The sequence below is a fragment of the Olea europaea genome, chromosome 10 (assembly GCF_002742605.1).
Source record: "Olea europaea var. sylvestris chromosome 10, O_europaea_v1, whole genome shotgun sequence".
Classification (NCBI taxonomy): Eukaryota; Viridiplantae; Streptophyta; class Magnoliopsida; order Lamiales; family Oleaceae; genus Olea; species Olea europaea.
In genome coordinates, this window is record NC_036246.1 from 26,006,236 (window position 1) to 26,032,219 (window position 25,984).

The 25,984-nt window shown below is 32.6% G+C and overlaps 1 protein-coding gene across 2 annotated transcripts; it reads left to right on the plus strand.

The window, feature by feature from the left end:
* Positions 1 to 11,421: 11,421 nt before the first annotated feature.
* On the plus strand, positions 11,422 to 22,159 carry LOC111401646. Of its 2 annotated transcripts, XM_023029488.1 has the most exons (6): positions 11,422 to 12,076; positions 14,214 to 14,288; positions 14,795 to 14,881; positions 15,420 to 15,485; positions 15,786 to 16,070; positions 21,899 to 22,159. In XM_023029488.1, exons 1-5 carry the CDS (start codon positions 12,072 to 12,074, stop codon positions 16,051 to 16,053), a joined length of 501 nt encoding a protein of 166 aa, XP_022885256.1. In that variant the 5' UTR covers positions 11,422 to 12,071; the 3' UTR covers positions 16,054 to 16,070; positions 21,899 to 22,159. The 2 variants fall into 2 exon arrangements, with proteins under 2 accessions (XP_022885256.1, XP_022885255.1); XM_023029487.1 differs by lacking the exon at positions 21,899 to 22,159 and having other exon boundaries at positions 11,423 to 12,076; positions 15,786 to 16,316.
* The last annotated feature ends 3,825 nt before the right edge of the window (positions 22,160 to 25,984 follow it).

Genomic DNA, 25,984 nt, shown 5'->3' on the forward strand with positions numbered 1-25,984 from the left:
CATCTGCTTATAGTGAATCAGATTGATTATTTTCTTTTCTTGAACATTAACTTGAGGAATTTTACAAAGGAAAATGCTATTTGTACCCTAAGGTTTGGTATACGGCCCCCCTCACGATCATGGGCACCCCTCTTGTGAGAGGGTTGTACACCTCCGTGTACAAGTAGCACAACCCTTTTACAAATAGGTGCAATAATACAATATGACCTGCATCACCATTCATTATCCAGTTTAGATCAATCAGTATTATTTGACCTCTAGCTTCAATATATGAAGGGGATCACGATAGAACTACTCATAGGGAAGAAAATAGATTTATGGATGAATTTAGTTATTGGGTAAAAAGTCAATATAGTTTTAGTGTCAAATCAGGATTTCAACTAGGACAAAAGTAAAGCATTGGGTCGAACTTTTATTTGTTGTCATCGACTTCTGGGAACGGGTAGAAGAATGAGACCTATCATCCGACATACAATGAATTACAGACATATGATCATTATGGTCCAGCTGTGTTATTCGATTTCTTCTCTTAGAAGGAAAAGAACTTATTATTTGACCATCAAATATTTTTATATGTCTCAAATATGATATTGCAAAAGAAATGGGATTTTACATATAAATGAATTTATATCAAATGGCTTTATATAATTCAAATCAAATGCCAGATATGTGGATTTTGATATAGTATTTCCCTGGCTATCAGTTAAAAAGTGGATGATGCCAGTTTTTTAGGAAAGATGGAATAAAATTTATGAACTTACCTTTCTTTGTTGGCTCAGATGAGAACATTGTTTTCTAACTTCCAAACCATCGAGACTCTGTACAAATGTCAAATTCTCCCTTTCCAATATACACGGCCAGATTCACTACTTATTGTATAGGCTACACATTCGCAGTCATTCCAGTAGTTACCTCTGCAGTGCTCTCAGTAAGGCTTGAACTGTTATCATAAACAGAATATGAATCGCTTGTTGGCATAAAGTGCCCAGATCCCAAATCAAACGTCTCTTTGTAATTCCTGCACTTAAGCTGTTCCCATAATTCGCAGCCTTCTCGGGTGTTATAACCATAACAACGTCGCACATTTGCAATTACCATTCTTCTATGATCGAATATAAACCCTTCAGAGTCTAGCTTCCATCCAGAAATTTTTAGTTCTTCGGGGGTGAGAACCGGGTCTATTTCAAGGAAGTAGCTCATATAATTCTCACCACCATTTGTGACATTGACAAAATTGTAAATAAAATTATATGGATCATATCCACCACCTATATTCTTAAATTTCTTGAGTTTCAACTCTGGCCTCTCCTCATCAATATAATCCTTCAATTCTCCACTGGTCCAATTAGCCACTCCTCGCTGCCTTATGATCAGTGGGATAATCAAAGCTTTGCTACAAAACCCTATTCCCAGAACTAGTTCTATTCATCTCTTTCACTACGAAATTGCCCGAATTCAACAGAGTGGCTGTTATATTCATTCAATTTTCATTTCCGTACAGCTCAATAGGATCTCCTCCACTGTTGTTGATAATAAGTTTCTTGATGCTGCTTACTGTGAGAACACCAGAATTATCAGCAATAGGTTTGTCTCTGTTGCCAAGCCATACTGGACCATATGAATCATCCGTGAACCATACTCCTAAAGAACTATTATTGGTATTTTCGAGGCTATAAAATCCTAAAGTGAAAACTTCGTAGGCAGAAACCAGATATGCAGAAGAATTTAGCCTATCCCCCTGTTTGAGGGTGTCAACTGATTAAACATGTGAAACAGAATAATAGAATATCAAAAGGAATATTGTTACGGTTATGTTTACCGCTCTCTGCATTTGCATGATAAGCAATTATTCAAGCCTTGCTACAGGAATGTAAATATGGAGTTGTGATTTGAGTTTAATTTGCAGAAAGCATGAAAGAAAAATTCAGTTTTTGTTTGCCCCATTCGCATCCATTTTTTTCAAACATTTTTTCAACAGAAAGTGGCCCCAGGTTGGAGCAGGGACACGTTTAGTCTGACATGAACGGAGGCTATTGTGCAGATAGGCTATTGAGCAGATAGCCGTTTACTGACATTTTCAAGTTCGTAAATTTCCGTTTATGCCCTTATTTGTGTACATTTCCAGCAGGATACGAGGGTAAAACAGTCCACCAAGTCTCAACAGTTGGATCCTCCTAATATCTATTTTGATCCTAATATGACTTTATTGTGATGTATTGGCAGACATCTACAGTAGGAGAGGAGAAAAAAAAAAAAACCCCTCATTAAAATGAGTACCAAACAGGACCCGAATTTCAATATTGATTTTTTCTTCTCTCTTTCGTGGTGAGACTAATTTTACTAGTTAAATACGGAAGTCTTAAGCCCCTTGGACCACGTACCCACCTGGACAACCGGGGGTTGTCAAACAAGCACATCCCAACAGGGGCGGAGCTACGTGGAGTCCAGTGCAGGCTGATGCCCGCACTGGACTTTGAATTTGACACAGGAAAATCCAGTGTGCCTACACTGGACCAAGAAGAAGAAGAAGAAGAAGAAGAAAAGGGAAGGCAAAAGAAGAAAAGGGAAGGAAGAAGAAGAGTGTGTCCGCTGTCTGCAATTACTCTCACCCATGTTTCATGAAACACTTTCTGGTGACCTTCGGCGATTACCATTTCGGATGTTATAAATAATTTATGCTTCTCGTTCAATCTGGTATTTTTTTCGGTTGAAAGGTTCCTTCTGGACTTGAGGTGCGTACACAGTGGAGTGTGGATGTTAATCCTCAGTGCGCAACATGAAAGGATCATTACAATTTGTGCTTCTTCTGTTGACGTGACCAACAAATGGTGTGCCACAACCGAACTCAAAAGTTAATTGCAGTTTTAGAAAAAGGGCAAGAACAATTAATTCGATAGATGGAAAGATCGGCAATTGTACCAGATTATTGTATGGATCCATGGTGTGAAAGAGTGGATGAATAGGTGGCACAAAGTGTAGTCAACTGGAATAAAAAAGGGTTAAGCCGTGGAATACTGTACTTGGCCACGACAGGGGCTCCGCAAGAGACGTCTGATTTTGCACTTGCGGGTACTTGAGGGTCAGAAAGAAGGCGAAGACATGAAGATGGGCAAACTCGTTGGTCCACTAATGGTGTCCAAAGGTTGTCCTGCTCACTGAAATAAGGCGCAGGTCGAAAAAGAAATTGGAGGAAGATTCAAGAAAGTGAAAGTGGTTGGTTGGCCAAAATAAAGGATGCAATGAGGAAAGGGCATATTTGGTAATGTACAATAAATAGTATATCTACAATAATTTGTTTGAAACTTGTCAGATGTCATGCAATAAAAAAGGAGTTTTATCAATAATAAAATCTTGAAAAAAAAAAAAGGAGAGAGAAAGAGAAGAGAAGAACCACCAGATAGGGGCTAAATTATTTTAAACCAATTTACCCAATATCGTAGTGTTTGGATAGAATAGTTTTCTTCTTCCTCCTTGCCTTTTCATGAAATAGGGAAGAATAAGGGAAGGAGGAAGAAAAGTTAACTTGGGCCAATTTTTTAATTTTTAGATTTTGGGCATTCTCTTTAGTTAGGCTTTTTGAAAGAAAAACAAAAGGCCCTATCACAAATTTATTGGCCCATAAATTTATTGTTTGTACAATGAACCCCAACATCTTATCTATTGTTAAAAAATGTACCTTGTATTGATCACGTGAAGCTTTTTTTGTTCATATACTAATTTCAACAAAAAAATCACCGTAGCCGACACTTAAAATTTTGCCCGCACTGGGCGAAATCTCTGGCTCCGCCCCTGCATCCCAACATGGAAAGCTTTCCAACAGTGCATGACATTCTAATCCTAAAAACATTGGCTTTTCAAATTTCTTGACCAAATGATAAAACTTTCAAAAATCAAGCAGCAAGATATCAAGAAAAATATCAATGGAAGTTTATCGTATTTTAAAATATCCAATAATGGATATATTAAATAAGAGTTTATACACTTCATGGCATATCAATACCGAACAAGATTATGCAGGGATCAAATTTTCAATGTGGTTATTTTTTGTTTGATTTAGAGAAAGAGATATCAACACAATGCAGTTTTATTATTTATTCATCGATCAAATACGAACAATTACAAGTTACAAAGCATAATCAATTGTAAAATGAGAATAAAAAAAATTAAAACAAAAACAAAAATAAATAAATAAAAACTCAAAACATAAATTGTTAGGCCTTTGTCACGTGTTTGCCAATTAATCAAGATGCCATCCTAGCACCTTCTCCTCCGAGGCGAATGTAAATGAGCATGTCCCCTCCTCTATCTTCTTGGCCAAGGCAATGATGTCATATTCTATCATCTAGTCCACCTCATTTCCGAGGCGTTGAGAGCACCTCAATACCTCATTGAAGTTCTCTCTAACATAGCTTTGAGCAAACATGTCACCTCGATGCAATGTCCTAAAAAGTGTAAAACGTGGCTAGGTGTGATATCGAAACTTCAAGCTTCACGAGCTTAAGCGAGCCTAAACGAGGTTTACGGGTAAATTTTTTTTTCTTATTTATAATATTATTTTAAACTTTTAATCATTTTAAAAACTATTTAATAATTAAAATAATACATATTAAATATCTAAAACTATAAATTACAATATTTACTTAATAACTACTACCACTAGTCAATATGCAATTTTCAAGTTTTTGAAATGTAAAAATTAGAATATCTTTCTTAGTTGCAATTTTCAACTAGATAAGTCCTACTTAATAGATTTATAGGAACTTCATATATGCTTTTAGAGTTTGTAATAAAATGAGTTTCAAGATCATAATTACATAACGTAGATAACACCATAACTTAAATCTTATTTAACTATTAAGATAAAGTCATTTTTAACTTTTGTACAGATAATTTTACTTTTTTATTTTTATTTTTTAGCTTCTGCAGTCTTTTAGGTTTAATGAAAAGCCTAAATGGTACATCAACTTTCAACAGTGTTTTTTGTAGCTATACAAATTTATAATTTTCTCTAATACATACTGATAAGTGTATTTTATACACTTATTCGATACCCTAAAGTAGCAATATTTGATAGTTCTTTTATCAAATTATATCCTAAATTGTTGTATTATATCTTTAATAGATAAATTCTATAAATGAAAAGGGTATTGAAGGAAATCAATGCATTGGAATTGAAATAGGTCACAACTTTAAGTTGGACTTGGACTTCAAATGGAAATAAAAATGGGATTGGAATTTAATTGGAATTGGGCTCCTGCTAGTTTAAGTAAAGTGGACTTGGACTCTTGCTACGAAGAAAAAGACGTGGCAGACATTAAATTGAATAATAATCGAAATTTCTCTTGGAGTCAAATATAGGGCTGAATTGAACAATATACATACTGACACATATAAACACGCCTCGGGGGAAAATGGGTTGCCGGCTGCTCTCATATAATATATAAACACGGGAAACATACTTTGGCAAAAAAAATAAAAAAGATAAACATACACGCACAGGAGGAGCAGATAAGAGAAAACGAGCTGTCTGCTGGAAATTAAAAGAGAGACTATTGGAGTGTGTGTGTGTGTGTGTGTGTGTGTGTGTGTGTGGCAAGAGGTAGAAAAAGTAGGGACAGAGCCAAGAATTTTGTCCAGTACAGACAAAATTTAGTCAATGTCGAACTTTTCGATTATGAATTTAATGATATTACAATAATTCTAAAAATGACATAGTGACAACACTAACAAGATTATCATTTTCTTTCTTATTCTAGGATCTGTAGCAAGTTGTGCAACATCAAAAATCAATTTTATTCAATATCTCCTCACCAACATTTTCTACGAAATATTTTTTTTAAAGAATCTCTCCATTGACATTTCACACTAAAATAAACCACAAGTGACAGTTAAATAATAATTGATAAGGAAATAATTACAATTTTTACAAATTGGTAGAACACGAGAAAATCATCACTAATTGTTTGATTAATTGACAAAAATCAAGATTTTAAGAATCCATCACAAATATTACCAATATTCTATATTCACATAATCATAATCACTAATATTAAATAGAAAAATCACATGATCAAGAAAGTTTTTGCTGCAAATTTGAGGGCCCAAGGAAACGTGGGTTTTAAGAAAGAAATGAACTTTGAAAATATTTTAAAACGATGGTCGATTAAAGGAAAATTTTTAATTTCTTGTCGAGGGGAAAGAGTTAGAAAATATCACCGTGCACTTGGAGTTGGGATAAATTAGTGTATCGACTGGACTATAAATAAAAGTAAAACCCAATACTTAAAAAGAACAAAAAAAAACAGATAAAAAATTGGAGCCACACTGGATACTGAGTGGCTCCGCCACTGAGAAAAAGGATCATAAAATTGAAGAATAAGAGAAAACGAGCTGCCTACTGGAACTTTAAAGAGAGACTACTGGAGTATATATATACAGCAAGAGGCAGAAAAAGGGAGAGAAATTGAGGGGTCATCCATCTACAATTCGGCGAGTGCATGGGAGAAAGTTTTTGGTGATACAGACATGCAAACAAATTTGGTGGCTGGAACAATAAAAAGGAATTGAATTGAACAGTATATACACACAGAGAAGACGACAGCTTTAATTGTGATATTCATCACGTTTCGTCGATTTTTGGGTGATATCTTCCACTTTTATTCGTTTAATTTCAACATTTGTTAGGATGTGATGAACCCTTTTTATGAAATTTTTGGTTTGAATAATTAAATTGACGATAATTTGTTTAATTGTTTGGATGTTTATTATGGTTTAATTTGTTTTTCAATTATTTGGCTAATAATTGAATTGTTTATGGATTTTATTGTCATCTAGAGAAATAATGGGATCAATAGCACGTAGTGAAAAGCATTGTAAGGTTCGATAGAGGATGCAAATATACCTCTATGCTTCATATAATTTTTATAAAATGTTCTAACTTATTTAATACATTTATCATGTTAGCGTCTTTCATTGTGAGATATGAAAATCACATGAGGGGGATAGATTTGATAATTATCGAAAAAGGTTTTCAAGTAAAATAGGAACATTGACCAACAAGCATAATTTCAAATTGTCAATTTAAATTGTTTAACTAAAAATGGATTAACAAGATAAATTCTACATCTTAGCAATATTTCTTGCGAATTTGATAAATTTTCTTTACATTGCTTTTAAGTTAATTGATAGATTTAATACTGTTTAGTTATTACTCGATTTTGCCATTCGATTAAGGGTTGTGTTAGTTTTAATTCGATCAAAACACAGAGTCTTCATGAGTTCGACACTCTACACATTACTATATTACTTGTTCACGATCTCACTTGTGAATAATCAAACGATCACATACTCGAACTTTAAATATATTTCTCATCTATATCTAATTTAACTAGAGATTTCTTATGTGTATCCAAATTTACATTTTTTCATAATCCACACCTGACTTCTAATATGTTCCCCATCCATACCTAATTTAATTGACCACTTCAATCCTACGTGAAAATTGATAGCGTTAACTCCTTTAACAACAAAATAAATGACATTACCTAAATTCTATGCATCATGCTCTTTGTTCCACAAATCCAATCCCACCCTAATCCACTAGTATTAATAATATTGCACTAAATCATTCTTCTTTCCAAAATCGATAGTACCCTCGCTCAAAATGTCAGTTGTCTGTTGCCTCGTGTATCCTCACATCCTCTTTCAACACTGATTAGCCTCTAGCTTCATTTATTGAGTGAGGGCAAAGTAGTAATTAGCTTCTTTTTACGTTTCTAGGATTTCTTTGTTCGAATAGGGACTTATGGTTTCAATGTAAACTTGGTTATTTTTTATTAAATAATATACTTGGAGCGTTTGGAACAAATTATTGGTTATTTCTCGATTATCACACACGACTCAATGAATTGTGATGACATATTATTACTCTAACTCGTGTTTGCTTCACAAATGAAAACCAAAAATTACATCGTACACAAATATCTTTAACGCAAAGCAAAAGTAGAAAATTTCAATGTCGAATTGAATATTTAGAAAATATTGACTGTGTACATGAACTAATTTTGGTTGACAAATGTTCTACCAATTGACAATGGAATCTTTTTCTATCTCCACATGGGAGGTGATAAGGTGTTTTACACACTTATTCATGCTATTAAACTTGATAAGTAATTGTTATTTGAGCGAACTTTTATCCAATTTAATGTAATTTTGTTAAGTGTATGTAAAACCCAAACTTGAATGCAATTGGAACGAAAAGGAATAATTTTGAGCTAATTTAGAATTGGTTGAGAGCAATTAAAGACTAATCGAATTGCACATGATTGATAAGAAGTACTAAGAAAGTAATCGAAAGAAAATATCAAGTTTCAGGATTGATATTCAACTTATCAAAAGTTAGATGACTAAAGTACAAAAGTTAATAACTAAAGACAGACCAATTTTTGATGATTATGGAGGTTAGGGGACGAATATGGAAGCTTCCAAAAGTTAAAAACTAGAAGGAAAAAATATCAAACTCATACGAAAATCTGGAAGTGGGGACCAATCCGCACAAGCTGGAAAGTTCATGGTCTTTGTTTGTTGTTGTACATCACGGTTGCTTACTGCAGTGGATCGTGGTTTGGTCTACCTTTTTTTTTCCCCCCACTTTTCTTGACCCTTTTGACTCCTTTTGGATGCACGATTTTGAAGAGTAGAGAAAATTAGAAAGAATAGGAGAAAAACTCGAGAAAATATAGAAAAACTAGGGTTTTGAAGATTTGGCTTGGGAAAGGAGATTCTACAATATCACTATTTTGCCTAGTTTTTCATCCTTGGTGATGTACTCCAATCGTTTCTTGAATTTTTCTTCTGTCATCACGTGTAACTAAATCTAAAGTTGGGATAAATGATGAAATCTAGTTATGAACCTTTAATTTTAATTCTTAATATTCTTGATTTTAATTCTTTCATATGTTGATTTTACTTTAGTTCTTTATTGTGGATTTTTAACTAAACGAGAGGTAAATTATTATAAATTTAGACCATGTAGTAAAGTTCGATTATTGGATAAAATGTAGAGATATATTGATTTGAGATTATTTTTATTTTTCAAGGTCGGAATCTGTTTTAGTGAAATATGCAGATACAGATTATATATCACAAATCTTGACAGTAACATCTTCAAATCATTCTAAAATTATTGCGATCCATAAGGCAGGTCAAGATTGTGTATGATTGAAAAACTAGTCACATCATATCATAACATTATGCTGATTAGTTTCAACAAAAGACAATCTACCAATTTTGTATGAAGATAATGCAATTTATATTGCACAACTCCAATAAAACTATATCAAAGGAGAGATGAAAAAACTTATTTTTTTCAAAATTCTTCTATATGCATGAGTTTCAGAAGAATTGTGATATTGTCGTTCAACAAATTTATTTAAGTGACAATGTAACTAATTTATTCACAAAAGTGTTGTTGACATCTCCATTCAAGAAATTGGTTCACAAGATTAAAATGCATCGTCTCAATTATTTTCAGTGATCAATGTTAAAAGAGTAGCTATACTCTTTTTCTTTCGCTTAGGTTTTACACCCTTAAATTTTTTTGACAAGGTTTTAATGAGTCGACATTTATTTTTAATATTTTAAAATTAATTATACACTTTTTTTTTTATTCAATTGATATTTTTTCCCCAATGAATTTTTATCAAACAAGGTTAAATGAGGTAGATATTTTGTAATATATCATTCAAGAGGAAGTATTATAAATTATATATTTATTGACGAATGACCATTATATACTTAAAACTCTAGTTATTATGACTGTTATATCCACTGCAGTCTCAATTCTTCCCTATAAATACGGATTTTTGGTTTTCAATGAAATACACACAAGTGTATTGACTTTTCTACTTTATTATGTTTTTCTCTTTCTTATTTTCAGCCATACATTCACTAACAAATTAATATTATACATAAATACAAATTCTTTCCTTATTTTTTAATAATGCATTTGTCAAAAAATCACTATTTCAAAATAAATTTCCTCCAAAATCTATTTTTAACTGTGCTCAAATGAGGGGCTAAGTTTATTCACAAGATACTTGAAAATTTGACAAACGATGATTTAAAGTACATTCTCACTTAGCCTCCATTTGGATATATTTATAAATATCTTTATTTATTCCGTTAAAGTAAAAAATTAGTTTCGTTTTCTTGTTATTAATCATACATTTTGTTAAACTCACCATTGTTTATTTTACTATTAATCTTTATAAATCATTTTTAAATTTTCTAAATTGAGGCTTAGTCAGTGACAAAGAATTAGTTCATGCGAATTAGAATTTGGTAAACATTCTAACATAATGAATAGGTCAATGAGGCTTTATAAATTTTCTTGCATGACCCATATAGATAAAAAAAGGAAAAAAAAAAAGAATTTTAGAAATTGTTTTGGAGTAAGATCTCACCGAATGGCACCAAAAATATGTTGTAAAAAACGGGTGACGTTTTCTTGTTTGAACTTTCGAAAATTATAAACAAAGCATTAAAAGTTAGTCAGGGATTAAAATCAAATTTTTAGTAGATTTTACTAAAAGTTGATGAAATCTACGATTGAAAAATTGTAGGTACAATAAAAACGTGTAATTAAAATTAATTATTGATTTTAACTTGAATTTAAATTTTACCAAACAGAGGCTTAATTTTATTTATAAATGACTTTTTGTTTCGAAATATATATGAATATGTTTTTTTTTTTACTTTTAAGTAGATTATTTATTTCAATGCTACTTAGTTACTTTGCAAAAGAAGTAAGGACCTATTTCGAATTTTTACAATTAAAAAAAAATTAAAAAATTTATTTATTTACTTATAAAATATACTCCCTGTGTCCTATTTATATAGGCTTACTTTTCTTATTTTTTTGTTCCAATTATATAGTCATTTTTTTATTGAGCTTGTTTTATTTTATTTGATAACTTCTATACCATTATTTAATTTGTCTAATTATAATCAATTTTCAACTTAATTTCGAGATTGTACCAATATAAATAAGTATAAACTAGAAAGTTACAAATATTTATCCGTAGCCAGACTTGCGTCGGCACCAGTCACCAAACTTAGGAATGGGGAAAATGGAAAAAGTCACCCCCATGGCACATCTCCAAATGGTAAAAGGGGAGGGTGGAGAAATTCAGCTTTGCGTGAGGCTGATGCGTCAAGGGTTCGAATTCTGAAATATGAATTTAGCTCTTGGGTAAGTATAAATGTACAAGCAACTTTTCACCCTCTACCTTTGGAGGCATTACTTGCGATTTACCTCCCTCACGATACTTTAGGAAAAGTGCGATGGAGGACCCTTAAAAAATGGAAAAAGTCAAGGTGGGTCATTGATTTGATGCGTGAACCAAGGAGCAGAACCCCTCCATTATTCCACAAAACCAATATTTTTGCTTAATTTTATACGCTCTCCTCCTTCTCCCTTTGCTCAATTGCACTGATTCATCGTCACCTTCTTCTTCACTACCCTCTCGTTTCCTTACCTTCTTCCCTTCATTTTTCTTGTCGAATCTCATTGAGAATGTTTAATTCTGTTTGGGTTTCGTAAGAACCATTTCTTATGTGGTGAAAATGATGCTGTACAAGTGTTCTGGAGTTTTTGCAAACATTTTTTTCGATAAAATTCCTGAATAGTTAATGGACTCAGCTCTTCCTCTTGTCACGGTACTTCGGAATGAGACTGTTCATTCCATTGATTTTTTGGTTGAAGAAGGCAGTTACTTGCCCGATTCCTAGCCTGGGGCCAGGCGGACGGCAGCTGGTTAATTTGTCTAAAATCGTCAACATTTGTCGCCGTCTCCACTCGCCAATCAACAAGCTGGTTGATTAAGGTTCTGATCAACCAGAACTTAACGGGGATGGCACTAGAACCTGGAAACTTCTTCGAACATGTGCAGATTTTGTTCAAATTTCGGATAAATGAAAAAGGAAAACTTTTACTCATTGCTGAAGGAATTAAGGAAAAGAATATTGACATAATTCTCCGCCTCAGGTTCTTTTTATGACTCTCGGGTTCTATGAGGTGATTATTGTTTTTACCATTATTATTATTATTATTATTATTATTAAATTTATTTTCTGATTTACGGTTGGAATATTGGATTTTTGTTGGGAAGGAATATCATTTTGGGTAGAAGAAAAGATGCTCTAATTGCAGTTGCACTTGTGGAATCTTCTCAAACGATATATATACACAATTGGGTAGTTTTTTTATTTTTTACCTTGGAATTTACGAGTTAAACTCGAAAGTTTATTAAAAGGTTGAACCCCAACCTTGGGGTCCCCACCGATCCTGCTCTGAGCCATCGTGGAGGAGGTAAATCGCAGGATGTGCCTCCCAGGAGTCAGGGTGGAGAGCATATGGATAGGTCAAGGCTGTTAACCCATATGGTAACTCTCGCTTGCAACAAAGCCAATTCCACCTTGCGGGGAATCGAACTCTGCACACTGCCGCAAACTCGAAAGTTTATTGAATAGACAAAAGGACATCAAAGCAGAGAAAGCTCCAAAATCCCTGCAGATAGAAGCCAAAGACAGCTTAAAGAAATCGTATTTTTGGCTAAACATACATGTTGAACGTACTTTTAAGTAGGGGTGTAAGCGGTCCGGTTTTACCGGTTTTTGACAAATTTTCAAACAAAACCGTTAAAACGGTTTGAGAAAAACCCAAACCTAAATCAAACCATTTTGAACGGTTTGAAAAAAACTCAAACCTAAACCTAACGGTTTGGTCCGGTTTTAAACCGTCGGTTTCCCCATATATTTTTTGCCCGTCTACTTTTATGTCATTAATTCATTGAATTTAATATATATTTATATCTCACTAGTAATAAATCTAAAACAAACTAAGCCCCTGTTTGAATCAAATTTTTGGGACAAAAAAATGAAAATTTGGATTGTTATTCTACAAGTCCAGCCGCCTTTGTTAACCTGCTATTTCATGTGTGGGACCCAACCTCCTCTCCAATAGTCAATTTTCTTATTATGATGATATGAAAAATATGGCTCAAACAGAGACTAAATATATCTACTATAAATTTAAATATTAACTAAATCAAAGTGAAATCACAATAAACTAAAACACAGTTTTTTTTCATTTTTGTTCACCTTTTTAGGTTAATGACGATAAAATAACGTTACAATATAAGTCTACTAAACTAGATATAAGGTCAAAAAAATAATGATGTCCAACAAGACCTCGTGATTATTATATCTGAAAAAAAGATATTGATTAAACAAAAAGAATAACCAACTACAATAATAAAGCAATTGTTTATAGTATCTAAACATAACAATTACACAAGTTTACGTTTGTATGATGTTATGAAACACATTTAATTTCAAATTCTTACCTTAGTTTGCTCCAAAAAATTATTGATCTGAAACTTTATTTGTAGCAAATATTATCACCGAAGGTCTAGAATCTCTTTGTCTTCGATTTGGTATAATAGACTTCAATTCGACTTTGAATATGCGTGAAAAATCTGAAAAGAAGTGTGTGGTGCCGGTGGCTCAAAACTGTGTTGGGTGTCGACTAGAGTTCATCTAAATTTTGAAGAGGAAAAATGTTTTTGATAGATTATGTTAGTCTTAAAATTATTAAATATATATTAGGATTATTGGATGATGATGATGATGATAATAATAATAATAATAATAATAATATATCTGTATTAGAAAATTAGGAATTGACAAAAATACCCACAAATGACAAAACTATTGAATTTTACATATTTGGATGAATTTTCAAAAATTTTCATTTTTTTATTTTTATATATTTTTTCACCGGTCCGGTTTGATTTTAAACCGTAATTAAAATTCTCAAACCTAAACCAAACCATTTTGACCGGTTTGGTTTGGGTCAAAACCATTTTGTTGACCGGGTCCACGTGGCACTAAACCGACGGTTTCTAAAATGCGGTTTCGGTTCGATTTTCTGGTTTTGCGGTTTTTGCTTACAGCCCTACTTTTAAGTGAATTTTTATTCGAAACATGCTCAAATATGTTAACTTTTCTTATTGAACAAGATATTAATTTAGCTGTAAGGCAGGGATTACTTTCAAAATGTTAAAACTTTCGAAATATTAGTGTTGATACTTTGTTATTATTTCTGTGGTCTTGCATCTATATGATGCTATTGATGTCTGCCTTCTATATAGGGTGCGCGACCAGCGTAGTGATGTTGCAGTGATCCCTGAGGCCATAGTTAATTCAAGCAAGAGGTCATCTCTGAGGTATATACTTATCTCCAATCTTCGACATGTGATCATTTTCGTTTTGGGTAAAAACTTGTGGGAGTTGTCAAACTTTGTGTCAAGTTCTTAGCCCGCAAACTAGAACACTGATGTGTCAGTTACTGATTTGTGTTCAGAATTAGTCAACAGAGTCGGAAGGACTAAGTTGGTTGAAAGAAAGTATAAATTACAAGAGATGCAGATTATTGGCGTAATGATGTATCCAAGCTTGTAGATGTTACAAGCTATATAAGTTTACTGAATCATTTTTTGACAAAATAAAGAGGAAAGAAAAAAGTCCTCGAACTGAGGGTGACCATTCTGTGAAGTAAATAGAAGTGAATCCATCAAATGGGTACTCATTTTTTTTTAATTCTTTTTGTTGACGTTATTTATTTATTTATTTATGGACCATATTTTTATTTTCTTTCATTTCCTGCTGCCGCTTAGGGCTCCGCCATTGCCTCTATCTTATAACTAATGAATTCTTGTCAAAATATTTCTAGTGCAAACTGTAGGGTGGAAAATGGTTTGCACCAGGATAACGATACAGATGCTTTTATTCAGAGCAAAGCAGCGGCGTCACCAGAGAGGTAGCATTTTTCACTTTCTCTAGTGAAAACATAAAAACAATTCTAGGTTTATGATTTCCATTGTTGACAAATTGGGATTCAAGAAATGTACTCTGGAAAATTTTAACAAATTGAGATTGAGAAGAGTAAGAAAATTGAAACATCAACATCAATTGCCAATTTTATCATCCAGTTCTTGAGAGCATCATCTCTAGTAATTATATGAGACCAGATCATAACTTCATTTACCCACTAAAACCTTCTGTATGTAAGTAGAATAATGGTATAACATCTTTGTCAAAGGATTTTTGATTTCCTTTCATTGGATTTTTCTTTACACACAGTTGTAGTTCGAACAAAGTGGTGAAAAACGATTATTTTACCCAATCTCAAGTTTTCGAGAACAAGGCTTATTTGGGGTTTTTAGTCCATAAAATTTTTCTTTGTTCTGTATCACCGTCCTAAGGCTGAAAAAGCACAATGGAAAATATACAATTGATAGGTTTGTCCTTTGCTCTGCGATAAGGTATTCATCTGTATTAATATCTGTCCATGGCAGCCTATTCGTGTTTGTCAAAAACGTTCCTGGGCGTGCTGAAGCGCAAAGCATAGCAAATGGCATCAGGTATGTTTCTGTCTCGAAGTATAATGCATGAAATACATCTCTCTTTCATAAGTCTTTTTGCTTAAGTTTAGTGTTTTTCATCGGAACAATTGATTTTTGCTTTAGTCTGTTATATAGTAGCTGCTGAAATTGGATTACTTTGTAAAATACTTGTAAAATCTTAATCTGAAATTCCTGCAAATTGCCATTGGTATAATCTGAAATTCCTTATAGGATGCAGAGTTGCACTTCAGTACTGCATACTAGTCATCACCTTAATTAATGCTCATTTTGCTCAACCTAGTTGTGAAATTAACGCAGGAAGACAACCACCACTTATACACCATTGTACAGATCCAAACATGATACATTTGAGACCAAAATGTCAAATTCAAGTCAAATGAAACCCTCGAGAGAGAGGGAAATGGCAATCCAGATTTTCATCACCCCCGCCGCTGCCGCCACCACCACCAACACTACCACTATCACTACCAGCGGCAGCTTACAGAGCATGGGGAACATGAACATGAACAACCGTCTCACTCTTCCCATGTTCCAAACAAGGACACCACCGACCACGTCTTTCTAATCGTGTGTGCTATTCTGGTCAGTTTTGTTTATATCCTGCTACTAGGACTTAGACTTACTCATTAATGGTGTGCTGTGTACTGTAATACAGTGTTTCCACATCCCCTGCTGGGACTCTTGTATTGTAAACTAGTATTGTATTGTATGTGTGTATTGTATAAAACTCTACAATAATGATTTAAAGCTAAATTCCATCTCCCCACTTGCCTTCTTTACTGGCATGAACTTGACAATATTAACCAGGAAAGTTGGAGTTTTTACTTAGTAGATGAGCACTTGCGGATTTTTCTTTAAATGCATTTGCTTGTCAATATTTTTTTATAGAAAAACGTCATTTTTCACTTAAATTCCTACTTTTGTGCTGTTTGATTGATTTTTTTTATGAAAAGTATTTTCCTACTTTTGGTCAGATGACTATATTTTCCTTGATGTTCTTTAGAGGAGTAAGTTAGGGTGCGTTTAATTGTGAATATTTTCCATGAAAAATTTGTGTTTTTCCACCTAAATTCCTATTTTTATGCTATTTGATTGACATATTTTTCTATGGAAAACATTTTCTTACTTTTGGTCACGTGACTATATTTTCCTCAAAATAAGGAAAATATTTTCTTTATGGAGAGTAGAATTTTATATTTCAGGAAATTCACTCTTTTTCTCTCTCGTTCATCTACTCACCAATAAAAATTAGACAAGTATAATATTTTTTAAATTGAAAATTAAATTAATCAAACACATGCAAACAAATTCTAGGCAATTTTTTTTTTAATGCAAATTTCATGCTTACAATTAAATGCATTCTTATTATTTTTTAGATAATTCACTTTCATCTACTTCCTTTCTTTCCTATCCATCTACCAATAAAAAATCGACAAGTGTAATATTTTCTAGATTGAAAATAAAATCAATTAAACACATTTAATTGATGATTTTTATGCAAATAATTTTTAGACAATTAAATTACTAGAATTTATTTTCTTTTCATGTAAATTTCACATATCTAATCAAACACTCGCTGAATTTATTTTAACATTTTATAGAATTAAATTATAAATAAATCTAATATTATTAAATAAATTATTATTTTTATCTATTTCACTGATCAATTCATCCCCCAAATAAAAAGTTACTCATTTCAAGCTCAACAGTCCACTCCCTTTCATGGAGACTACGAAATGCAGAGATTGTGCTTCAGATTTTGATCAATGGCCGCTCCTCTTTACACTCCAAATCTTCAACGCCACAATTCTTTTTCTATTCTCAATTGTCTCCTCCGTCAACAATTCAGTATGACCCCTCTTTATCCATTCAGCAATTTCCCCTGATTTTAGCATCGTTTCAATGCCCCTTCCATTCTCCATATTTCTCACTCTTCTCTTCTCTTCTCCCACTTCTCCATGTAAGTATATGGAAACCAATTGTATTTTCTTTTTAATTTTTTTTGTACTTTTAATGGCTGAAAAACTTGTGCCATTGTACCTCGTGGTCGACGGTTGTACCTTGCTCTGGAAATTTACAGTCTTTGATAAAGTTCAAGTGAAATTGCCTGGGTGGTTTTACTTAGGTTATTTTTTTCTCTTGTTGTTGCTAAAGACTTGCTTTTGCACTTTGTGCTTTGATGCTTGTACATTTTTTTGGCAATTTACAGCTTCTGAGGAAGTTTAAGTAAAATTATGTACATAGTTTACTTAATGTTTTTTCTCCTTTGTTACTAAAGACTTGCCTTTCTACTTGTCTTCAAATGCGTAAGGAGTTTAAACAGATTTTGAAACATATAATCCTAATTATAGATGCAAGCCATGCGGCAATCTTTGTTGATGCAATTTACTCTCTGGCTAAAGATAGCTCAAAGTACCTTGCATTTCGAAAGATTATACCCATCTCATGAAATGTTAGGCTTCCTGCATCAAGACATTTAAGCTGAATTATGTTTACGGAACAGATTTACAAAACCTAAAATAGGACAACAAAAAACTTCAATAGGATATTCTTGTGTACACAAAGCTTTGAGATCCTTGGGAGTTCGACTACCACAAATCACCAAGTTTTTTGGAGCCCTTGACTTGCTGCAAGGCTTAAATATTAACGTATGTGAGACTAAGTGAGCTAATGATTCAATAAGCAAAGGCATGCATGAATGCAAAATGCATATGAATGTTCTCTAATGTACATCCTAAAACCTTAAAAAAGGTATTTATCTCAATATTATGAATAATATTTTGTTCATCATATCTAACAACTTGATGGTATCATCTCTTTCTTTTAGGCCTCATTTACTCTTCTACTATTTATGAACTAGAATTATGAACCATCTTAGCTTTATCACAATTGGCCCTACTCGAGTTCTTAGTCAACCCTCAATCCCTGTTATCACTACAGAGCCTCCTATATCACCTATGTAATCTCTCAAGTATGCTACCCACGTTATATTGTCCGTAGAGAGTCTCTGGTGTTGCACTGTATGAAATTCCAGCATCATCATATAGTCTCTCCAATCAACATCCTCACAAGAGAATTTCCCTTCACCTTCTATGATCACATTATAACATGTCACATACACGTCATTGTGCCTTAGGTGCTATAGTGAAGGGCATGAGAACATTTCTCATATAATAAATTAATACAATAATTGAGCTTTATCGTGCTGCTATTTCTGAACCATGTAAATGCATGAACATGTCATGAATGAATAGATGTCATTTACTAACGTATGAGTTCATATAGAATGGCATGCTTTGTATATGCAGGCTACATAATCACACTTCGTCACATATGGTGACACGACCCGTCCCGAATCACCCTAGTGAACCCAAAACGTGACGTGCGTCGATAATAGATGCTGACTTGATGTCAAATCTATCACCAAGACTGACAATGAGTTATTTTTAAAAAAAATGCAACAAAATCAAATGCTTATATGAAATATAATGCGATGGGCCCAAAATATTTACTTCCTACTTCATCAATATGAGTTATAATATTCAACATGTCGTGTGACTCTCATTCCAAAATCATTAGTCTCTTCCAACTAAAAAGAATCAATTGCTACCTGTAGGAAAAATCGTATGAAAATTTATGAGTTGATAGTTCAGTGAGTGGAGAAGTTCGAAAATAATTATTTTTTTTAATTTTACATTTCTTTCGAAAATCGAGTTCATATCATTTAGTAATTCACAAGATAACATCATGTAATTATAACCAAAAGTGAAATATTCACATAAGGTCGTAAAATATCATCTCAAAATCATGATATAAATATCAGTTGATAACCATGCTATAATCTCATCACATCAAACGTGTTGAAAAATTCACAAAAAATGTACCCTCTGACTGAAATATATAATCCGCCTCTCGGGCTAAGAACTTTCGTCACGGGCCTTTGGACCTTCCGTGAACGAAAGTCGGTCTGAAAGACCTCTCATAATCAATTCTAGAACACGACCAAGGCCCCTCAGTGTACTATATGTGCACGGTCAGACTCCTTTATCTCCGGTCCAAGAACCCTCAGTGTAGTATAGGACACGGCTAATGCCCCTCAGTGAACTAGAAGAAATATATAATCAAGGGTACTTTTCTGATCGATCTCAAAATCATATCTTATATTCCAATTCACAATGTAATGTATACAATCTTTGAAATCTCACATGTATCATAATAACCATGTAATTCGAACACATAATTGCATATAATTGTACACATAATTGCATATAATTGTACATACTTAAACAATAAACTTAATTTATAAATACTTTAAAAATATTTATATTTTTTCACTCACAGTACTATGTTCGCAAAATTAACCTGGTTGATAAGCTGTTCTGATGTTAGTATCATCGCCTGAAATATGTTTTTAAATGAACAATTAATTATTATAAATAATTTCAATAATTAAATAGGTGATACACAAACTTAATCATTTCACGTTTAGGCAATTTCTACAATCTCTTTAATAATTAAAACTAGTTTTTCTTTCACTTTACTCAATTTCATAGTTTATTATACTTAACCCCTTCAATGAAATTGAATTTAATCTAACGATCTAACTGAATTTAATCTAACAATCTAACAACTATAAAATCAAACATAACTTGACAATAAGTAACTTTTTACCTACCTTTCAAAATTGAGGAATTCAAGCCTAATAGTGTGAACCACTTATTTTCTAACAACATAGGCGAACTTTCCTTCTTCTTTTTTTTTTTTTTTTTTCTTTCCTTCCCCCCCCCCCCCCCCCCCCCCCCCCCCCTTCCCTCTCTTTTCTCTTCCTTTTTCTCCCTGCTCTCATTTCCTGTGCATTTTGTGTGTGTTTTTGGTGTGTAGTGGGTTTATTTACACACACACACACACAGAAATGGATTGGAATGAATTTGGTGGCTATCCACCGCCTGCCAATTCAAATTTTTTAATTGTTTTTTTTGTTTGACTTTTCTTTTCTTTTTCTTTTTTTGATTAAGGTATTACATATGGTCTCCCTGAGCCTTGTCAATGACCTATCCATTGAACTGAGGCTCATTAATTACATGCTCATCCCAGTTGAATTGGTGACCTATCCATCGAACTGAGCCTCATTAGTGACATGCTCAGCTCATCCCAGTTGAATTGTTTCTGGCTTCAATAATCATATCGGAAAGACTGAATACCCTTATTTTCTCGCACCCAAGTTATTATTCCAGCCCAAATTGTTAATATTGTAGGCCTGTGATCTCCTGTAATAGCCACTAGACACTAGTGACATTAGTTTCCAAGGCTTACAAAAATCAACCATTTGGATTTGCAGAAGACAGGCATATTTATTCTCTAGTATTAATATCTAGGGTTAAAATGATGTTGTCTTGAACTATGATCAAATCTTTGGGATGTTAAAGTTTGTTTTTGATCATCCAATCCTAGTTCCATTCTTGACTTTGGTCCTTGCTTGACTATGTTTCAGTAGGCATCCATTTTATTGTGCATTAACAATTCATTACCCGAACTGATGAGCTGTTAAAGCCTTCTCCTCAATTTGAGCTTAAGAAAGTTCACAAGCTTCTGATATCATCACATCTCGATCCAACTCAAGTCTCAATTTCTCTAGAAATCTGTCTGATTTCATGCACCTTTAGTTGTACAGAACTCTACCGACAAGCTGATGAGCAAAATGATATAATTTATTTTTCAGAATATGGGTTGAAGTAGTGTATACTTGTTTGAGATCTCCTTAAATCTATTCCAGTTCGTAGTTGTTACTCTTTTAGACTTTCGAGAGAATTTCAACCAATAATCAGCCCTGTAAACATTAATGAACTATGATCTGCTCTCAAGTGTTCCCTCTCGTACCATGTTGCTTGAACTGTTTAATTTTTTAGGTTCATTGACTGATATGTTGGTTTTGGTGAGTAAGTCAGCATTATGAGAATTGAATCCAGGTATTCTACCCGGTTAAAAACTCCTTGATTTGAATTTCTAGCCTTTCCATCATATTTTGTCCCCTAGGTCCTTGCCATCTTGAGGTAGTGGATCTACTCTCAAATATTTTACCACACATGGTGCTTATTGATTATGAAAGCACAGACTTAACATTATCAATTTGTCATGCATAAAATAGACGTACTTTTCATATGCAATTGGATGGCATATTTGTTATCATCTTTGGTAATCATGAGATAGATAACACAATAGTGGTAAACAGGGTATCATTTTTCTTTCTATGGTGTGGGAGAGCAAGCACCATTTTCTTTGGTTTGGGTAGGTCAGACGGGGAAGTGTTCCTATTATACTGATATAGAATGCATGTCAAGAGAATTAAAATACTCAGTGGAGATGTTTCATCATTAGTCTTTTTATTGTATCCTTGTTTTTTTTTCCCAAAGTGATATAGCTGCAATTCTTGCCCGATGGATGAAAGATAAGGAACTGACGACATAAAGCCGAGTTGCAGAATGGTGGCACAATGAACTCCAACCTTTTTAGTTGAAGTACACATCTGAGCGTTCAATGACATGTTTAAATACTCTGTGGTGTATTTTTTTATGCTTGTGGTTTATTGCATGAAAATAGCATTAGAATTTGTTTTCTTTTTGTCTCCCTTTTGTATACAAGTTGTGAATTTGATTTTCTTTATTTGCAATAAGATTCTGTAGAAAATCTATAACCCTCGTTTTTGGTTTTATATATCCCCTTTACATTAAAAGAGAGAATCTCACAATACTGTTCATTAGTGAGTTTCCCCACTCAGAATACTGTTCACCACTCATTTTTCTGCTGCCGTGTTCGCATCCGGTTTTCGCATTATTCACTAACTAGCTTCCACTGTTCATCAAAATATCTTCCTTATAAAGTGCATTTTGCTCTCTCCTCACATGTTCTCGTGCTTTTTGATCAGCTCCTTTCTCCACACACCAAATCAAACCCAAGAAAGGTAAAAATCTCTTTTGCCTGTGCTTTTATGTATATCATTTCGAGAATACGAAGACTGTGTGTTGGGGTCTTCAGATTTTTCTCATAGAGTTTATAAATTTTAGGGTTTTTTTTTTTTTTGGTTTAAATTTCTGGATGCGTTTAGGTTTCCTTGGGTCTTTGTTCATTCGTGCGATTCATCCTTTATGTTTTGCTCATTTTTTTCGTAGATTTAATATAGCCTTCGATTATTTTGTGAGTGGCAAGAAACCTCCACAGATTTGTATGGTTTTTGGCTTTGATTGGATTCTCTTAGGTTTGGTTAAGATCATACGCCATCTCTAGGACATTCTTAACATCCTTCGATTTTCTTGTCTACATAAGTCGTCCTTCAAATCTATCAGCGGATTTCCCATAGATTCAGCGATCTATCGCAAATTTTGAAAGAAATTTCCATGGATTTGTCTAGCTTAAATTTGGTGGAATGCTGATTCAGAAGCTATTGAATTTGTGCATGGTCGGCAACTTTGTTTGTAACTGTTGAATCGGTGTATCATTTGCTTATATTTCCTTTCAAGCATTACAAGAAATTGCTTCCTAAAATTTTCCAAAATCCTCTGTAAGTATGCACATTTTATGCTTTTTTAGCCTTTCAATTGGCTAAAAGTTAAAAAAATATAATTAATAAACAATAATAAACCTATGAAAAAAAAAAACTCTTTAATCTACTCGTGCTGTGTGTCATGAATCCAGGAAATTACTAGTGGTTCTTTTCTTTCTTTATCCCTTTTTCTTTGGGTTAGAATATTGTACTAGATTTATATAAGTCCAATATTCAGCACCTTTAGCTATTTTATTTTTCTCTGTTATATTAGTTGAAACCAAAGTAGTTTGAATTGACGAATGAATTTGATCATAAAGGGACCGAGTGCAAGACCCTGAATGTTAATGGAAAATGTTGTTTTTCCATTCAAATTCTTACTTTTGTACATTTTGATTGATATTTTTCTATTTTTGATTACGTGACCACATTGTCCTTATATCCTCCTTGAAAACATGGAAAATATTTTATTTAGGGGGTTTATTTTTTAGTTAATTCACTATCTCTTTCTCTTTCATCTACCCCTCTCTCTTCCATTCACCTATCGATAAAAAATGGACAAGTGTTTTCATTTTCTAGGTTGAAATAAAATCAATCAAATACATTTAATTGACAATTTTTTTCATGCAAATAATTCATAGGCAATTCAATTGTCTAGAATTTATTTTCTTTTCATACTTGTAATCAAATGCACTCTTAATTTAATTTGTGAATTTGACTGAATGCAACTTTAGGAATCGCACTTAAGAAATGAAATTAAAGGGGACAATGGTGAAATCACAAATCCTAATACTATACATATATACATGAGTAGAAACCCTAAATTAATTCTTGTGCACTTTTTATTGCTTTAATAGATTGATAATTTTTAGGATTACAATTAAAAATCACTCTTAATTGGATTTATTTGAATTGAAGATATATATAGTTTAACTAATACTTATATAGATAGTTCTCCTGAACGCAATTATTCGGACTCTTCACTTCATTACATATAAAATGACATTGTATATTTGCAATACAAATCGCACAATAGCAAGTAATGAATGGTAATTATCATAATTTCAATTCAATATCTAATTTGCAATTGGAATTCCTTTTAAGTTGAAATTTTTGAGGCAAGATTCCGCCAATCTTCACATTGTCAAAAAACGAGTCAAAACCCTACCATCTCTTCTGCAGCGTTTTATCCCAATACTTAAAAAAGAACAGTAAGCATTAACAAACTCAATTCTCAAAGCAGATTTTCCACCATATGATTTTAATCACTTATGATCAATACAATCATGGTATGAGTATAGAAAATTTTGACAAGCATCACATGGCGATGATTCATTGGAGAGTGGTAAAAAAAATAAAAGACAAATCAGCTGTTGCCATGATAGCATATATATGAATTATGTTAAGAATTTCTTGTACTTTGGCTTTTTCCCAATTAATAACTAAAATTCCATTGGCTCATTTGAAATAAACCCGTTAAAATATTATAATGCAACTCCTTTGCTTGACTTTTCAGAGAGCTCATTTGTATATCAACATCAACTCTACCATATATCCGCCATCAATGTTAAGTCAATGCCCATGTGCAAACATGTGAATTCACTAGTATTAACATCTTCTCTATCATAGCAACTAGATATGTTAAGGGTGAACAAAGTTCGATTTGGATGGTTTATGACAAATTTTCAAACCCAATCACTTAAAGCGATTTAGAATTTTTCAAATTAAATCAAATCACTTCAATTTATAAATGAAGCCAACTCAATCCAAACCTTTTTTTTATTTGATTGATTCGGTTTAAAACCACGGTTAGACAAGAAAGAAAAAAATTATATCAAGTAAGTTAAATCATAAATATTAGTCTAAAATCTCACGTTAAAACGTAAATAATGTTATTAAAAATATTTCAAACCAAATTCTATAATTCTAAGCATTATAATACAACAACATAATGGAAATATTTTAAAATATTTGTCGTTACTAATTGGCACAACTTTTTCAATTGTAATATATGATTCGTTCTTTTCATAAAGATAATAATATAGCACACGAATTCATTGATTATAGTTAAATGATATAAAATAATTAATAAAAGAAAATGAATATAAATATTAAATACGATAATACATTATATAACTTTTTATAAATTGTCAAATGCTTCTACCTCATCCAAATTTAACAAATCATTATTGGTTCATTGCTAATATGCAACCAATTTTTAGGGAAAATTATCACCTCAACCATAATAGCACTCAACGACCTTTTAAAGGAATCAAGAATTCAACCACTACTAGGGAACACAAATTCAATCATTTATGGATATTTAAATAGCTAGCACATTTTTAGCAATTTGAGGGATAATGTTGTATTTATTTGCATTAAATTTTCACCAAAGTAGTATTTCAAAAGACTTAATGGTAAAATCTTCAAAACAAACATTTAAATAATCTATCAAATCATTCTAACAATTAACGGTGGAAACTAAGTGAAATGTAATAATTAATTGAGTGACCTGACCAAAAAATTGAGACGCAAATAAACAAAAAATATTGTCCGCTAAAAATTTAAGGAAGCTCGGCACGAATTTAAACAAAAAAACGCAACTAACAATAAAATATAGCTAACAATTATCAAAGATAAGACAATTTGGATAAATTGACTTGAAAATATAGTCAAAATTCAAGAAGATTATTAGTAAAAGGGATATGTGTGAACTGGAATTAAGATCTAAATTTTATTGTCTACTCGATTGTAATGGACAATCGATGAATATGGTTCTACAACATTTGTTCAACACTTCATCAATTTGAGAGTTTTGCACTTACAATTGTAATGATGGATGGGATTTGTGTATGCTTTAACTAATTAATTGGGCTGCATAATTATTCATCTAAGTATTTAGTTTAATTGGATTATGTCTAATATAGATGTATCTTTTTAATTGGAATGTATCTAGTTT